At 41.2% G+C, this 3,101-nt stretch overlaps 1 protein-coding gene across 1 annotated transcript in view; it reads left to right on the top strand.

Moving 5' to 3' along the window:
• Window positions 1–2,409: 2,409 nt before the first annotated feature.
• CAPN3 (calpain 3) overlaps window positions 2,410–3,101 on the top strand; it is a 29,933-nt gene continuing 29,241 nt past the window's right edge. Inside the window, exon 1 of the mRNA XM_071744662.1 lies at window positions 2,410–3,004. Coding sequence (XP_071600763.1) covers window positions 2,711–3,004 — 294 coding nt within the window. The 5' untranslated portion in view covers window positions 2,410–2,710. The remainder of the gene's footprint in view (window positions 3,005–3,101) is intronic.

Below are 3,101 nucleotides of genomic sequence, written 5' to 3'. Positions count from 1 at the left end.
CCTGCCTGGTTCCTTTCAATCCTTTTTCTAGTGTTAAAAATCATTACTAAGTATTCTTCCAAGGGTATCTGGTTAAAGTCAATGATTGGCTTTTATGCTCTGGTGCTCTTACTACAGTAAGTACTCATGGGCCAATTTTAGTGTTTTGAAGTGCCTAACATCTGTGGATTTCAGTAGGAATTAGCTGCTGGAAATCTTAGCAGTTGTGGTTTTAGATCTGAGGAAATAGATTTTAAATAATATCGTTCACATTGGTATTTGTAGCAACTCACATCCTTTTCCATATATTTATACCATAAATGAAGAAATAAATTTATAGTAAGTATTTACCAAAAAAAGTAATTTAATTGAATTAGTAAAAACAACTGGAGATAAAACTTCACAATAACTAAATAAATTATCACCCAGGTAGTGCACTTTTCCTCTGTCTGAACAGGTCAGCTATTGGAGCTCTTCTGCTTGTAAGAAAATGCATCACAAAATGTGGTTTAGTTCCTAATGGACAAAGGCCTTATTTTGCTGTTAGTAGCAGTCAGCATATCCATTCTTCTCTGTAACTTTTTTTTTTTAAAGACACTTTTTTTCTGTTAGTAGTAACCGCTGTTTCTCACAAAAAAAAAAAAAAGCCCTATGCAAAAAAAACATCTGTCCACTTAAAAACAAAACAATCAATAACAAGAAAAGAAGAAGCTGTTTTTTGAACAGGCATAGCCACAAAATTCTCCTGAACATTGATAAGCAGTGACACTGGGTTAGAAATGAGAAGTGCATGCATGCCCCCTGCCATGCCCCATGTAGCAATAGCTGGTAGCTGTAGCAAGAGGTCATACCCTGACACTTCCTGACCATCCCAAGGAAAAAAAGTTAAAAAAATAAAATAAATAAAATGCTTGTCCTTCGTTTGATGCTCCCCATCAGCCCACAAGGAGTTTGTCAAATATCACAGCTGTGCTGCTGACAGTGTTCCTGAAACAGAGCTCTATGTACAGACAGACAAATTTTTGTATTGGGCAAGAAGGGAGCATAAAGAAGAATATAAGCACAGGCTCCAAGATGAGCATTTTTGCATTTTGCTGTGCAGTGAGAGGCTCTTGTATTTCTCTCACTACTTGCACTGCTTTTGAAATATCCTGGAAAGGGTGAGAGGTGGCTCTGCCAAGCTGTCCTGCAAGGTAATGTTATACAGGAGACTGGCAATCCTTGCCTCTAAATTTAATGAGGAAGGCATCAGTTCTGCATCTGGACAAGCAAATGCATTTCTCTTCCCATGAACACCTGCATCTGTCCTTTCTGATTGTCCTGTTGGTGTGAGAAACTTCCATTCATGATAAAAATAAAAGGATTTGGGCCACCATAAGAAGACAGGATTAATATTCCTAGAGATTAGTCAAGCTTGCCAACTCTGCTGCCTTATTTAGAAGTTCCCTAGTGGAGTATTTTTAATGAGATGTGGAGATCCTCCATTATAGTGTTGGTTTGAAATGTGTAAACCAAGAAAATGGCTGAGGAAGAAAAAAAGAATCAGTGCCTTGGAAAACATCATAGTACTATGGGAGAAGGTCAGCAATGTGTACATGAGCCACAGTGCAGAGACTCCTGTCAAGAGGTAAAAATATCACTGATATCATCATGTGATTTTCCTTTGAAAAATTTCCTCTTTCCAGTCAAAGGAAAATCAAGGTGGCAGGGGCCTTTTCTTGACACACAAACAATGTCACTTTTTAAAGAACTGGGTTATAGAGAAGAGAAACATATGTTTAGGTTTTCTTTTGTGGAGACTGTGAATTTATCCCACTGTTGTGTGACAAAACAAATGTGTAAAGTCAAATGTCTCCTCTAAAACTGGTGTATCCTAATATACACAGAATGGCCAAGTTTCTACACCGGGTCCCTTATAAACTTCCCTGCCTTTGTATGAAAAAGAGTTTTTTAAGTGGGAGGTTGTTATCACCAGGGGCATCTTAGTGCTTGTAAGTTGCTCTCTACAGGAGCCAAACCCAGCTGGCAGGTATTGACCTGGCCTCAGAAGCACCAAATAAGTTTTCATTGTTAGGAGCATGTTTTCAGATAATCCTCCCTACTGGTAAAAACCTTTATTTAATCTTTTCTGCAGCAAAGGGTTGAAACAAGTCAAACACAACAGTTCCTTCAGGACTGTCAGAGGTATTTTTTGGCTGGCAGTACTTTCTAAGCATGTTCCCAAACCAGCAGGTTAACTTCAGAGCTTCACCATTCCCTCTTCTTAAGGAAAAGATGAACTGCTTGTACCAGGAGGCAGCCTGCACCCAGAGCTTGTCCCGGAACATGCTTGGGCTTGGCACGAGCTGCACAGAGGACTGACACCATCTCACTAACCCCCCTCTCACTTTCTCTTACTCCTGGAGTTATTTTTAGATTTCACTGGTTAAAACTCGTCCTCTGTGGACACTTACACAGGGCAGGCACACGCAGATACTACAGCTCAGGAGCAGGAGTTAGCCAACAGATTGTCTTGCTCCAGATCAAGGAATAAAACCTGATTTCTTATGACAAAATACTGCCCTTTGAGAGGATGCACAGCCACGTGGGGTTTTCTTGCTTGCGAGTTTGACTGGGAGACTTTCGACGGGTAGAAACAAGCGGTTAACACAGCAACTTCCTCTTCTCTTGAATTTCCTTCGAGTCTGCAAGATCTTCCTTTCTTTTGGCCTCTGCTTCAAACCCGATTCCCATGCCGACCGCCATAAACGCAGCGGTGGCTCAGCACACGGCTGCTGGGTCAGTCCCCTGCACTACTGTTGGCACCACAGCTGAAGGGGTAGGGGGGGGCACAGGGGGGATTTATTCTGCCATTATAAGTCGGAACCAGCCCATTATCAAAGTAAAGGAGAGCACCTATGAAGAGCTTCACAAGAAGTGCCTGGAGAAGAACATCCTCTATGAAGATCCCGATTTCCCACCGAACGAGTCCTCCCTCTTCTACAGTCAGAAAATCCCCATCAAGTTTGAATGGAAAAGACCACGTGTGAGTAATGTGCTCGCTGAGTGCCTTTTGCTTTCTGTAAATTGAAATATTCACCCCAAACTTACATTTTTGCAAAAAGTATGTGTGGGGTAAGGCA

The sequence above is a fragment of the Heliangelus exortis genome, chromosome 5 (genome assembly GCF_036169615.1).
Source record: "Heliangelus exortis chromosome 5, bHelExo1.hap1, whole genome shotgun sequence".
Classification (NCBI taxonomy): Eukaryota; Metazoa; Chordata; class Aves; order Apodiformes; family Trochilidae; genus Heliangelus; species Heliangelus exortis.
This window is presented reverse-complemented; position numbering and strand designations above follow the sequence as displayed.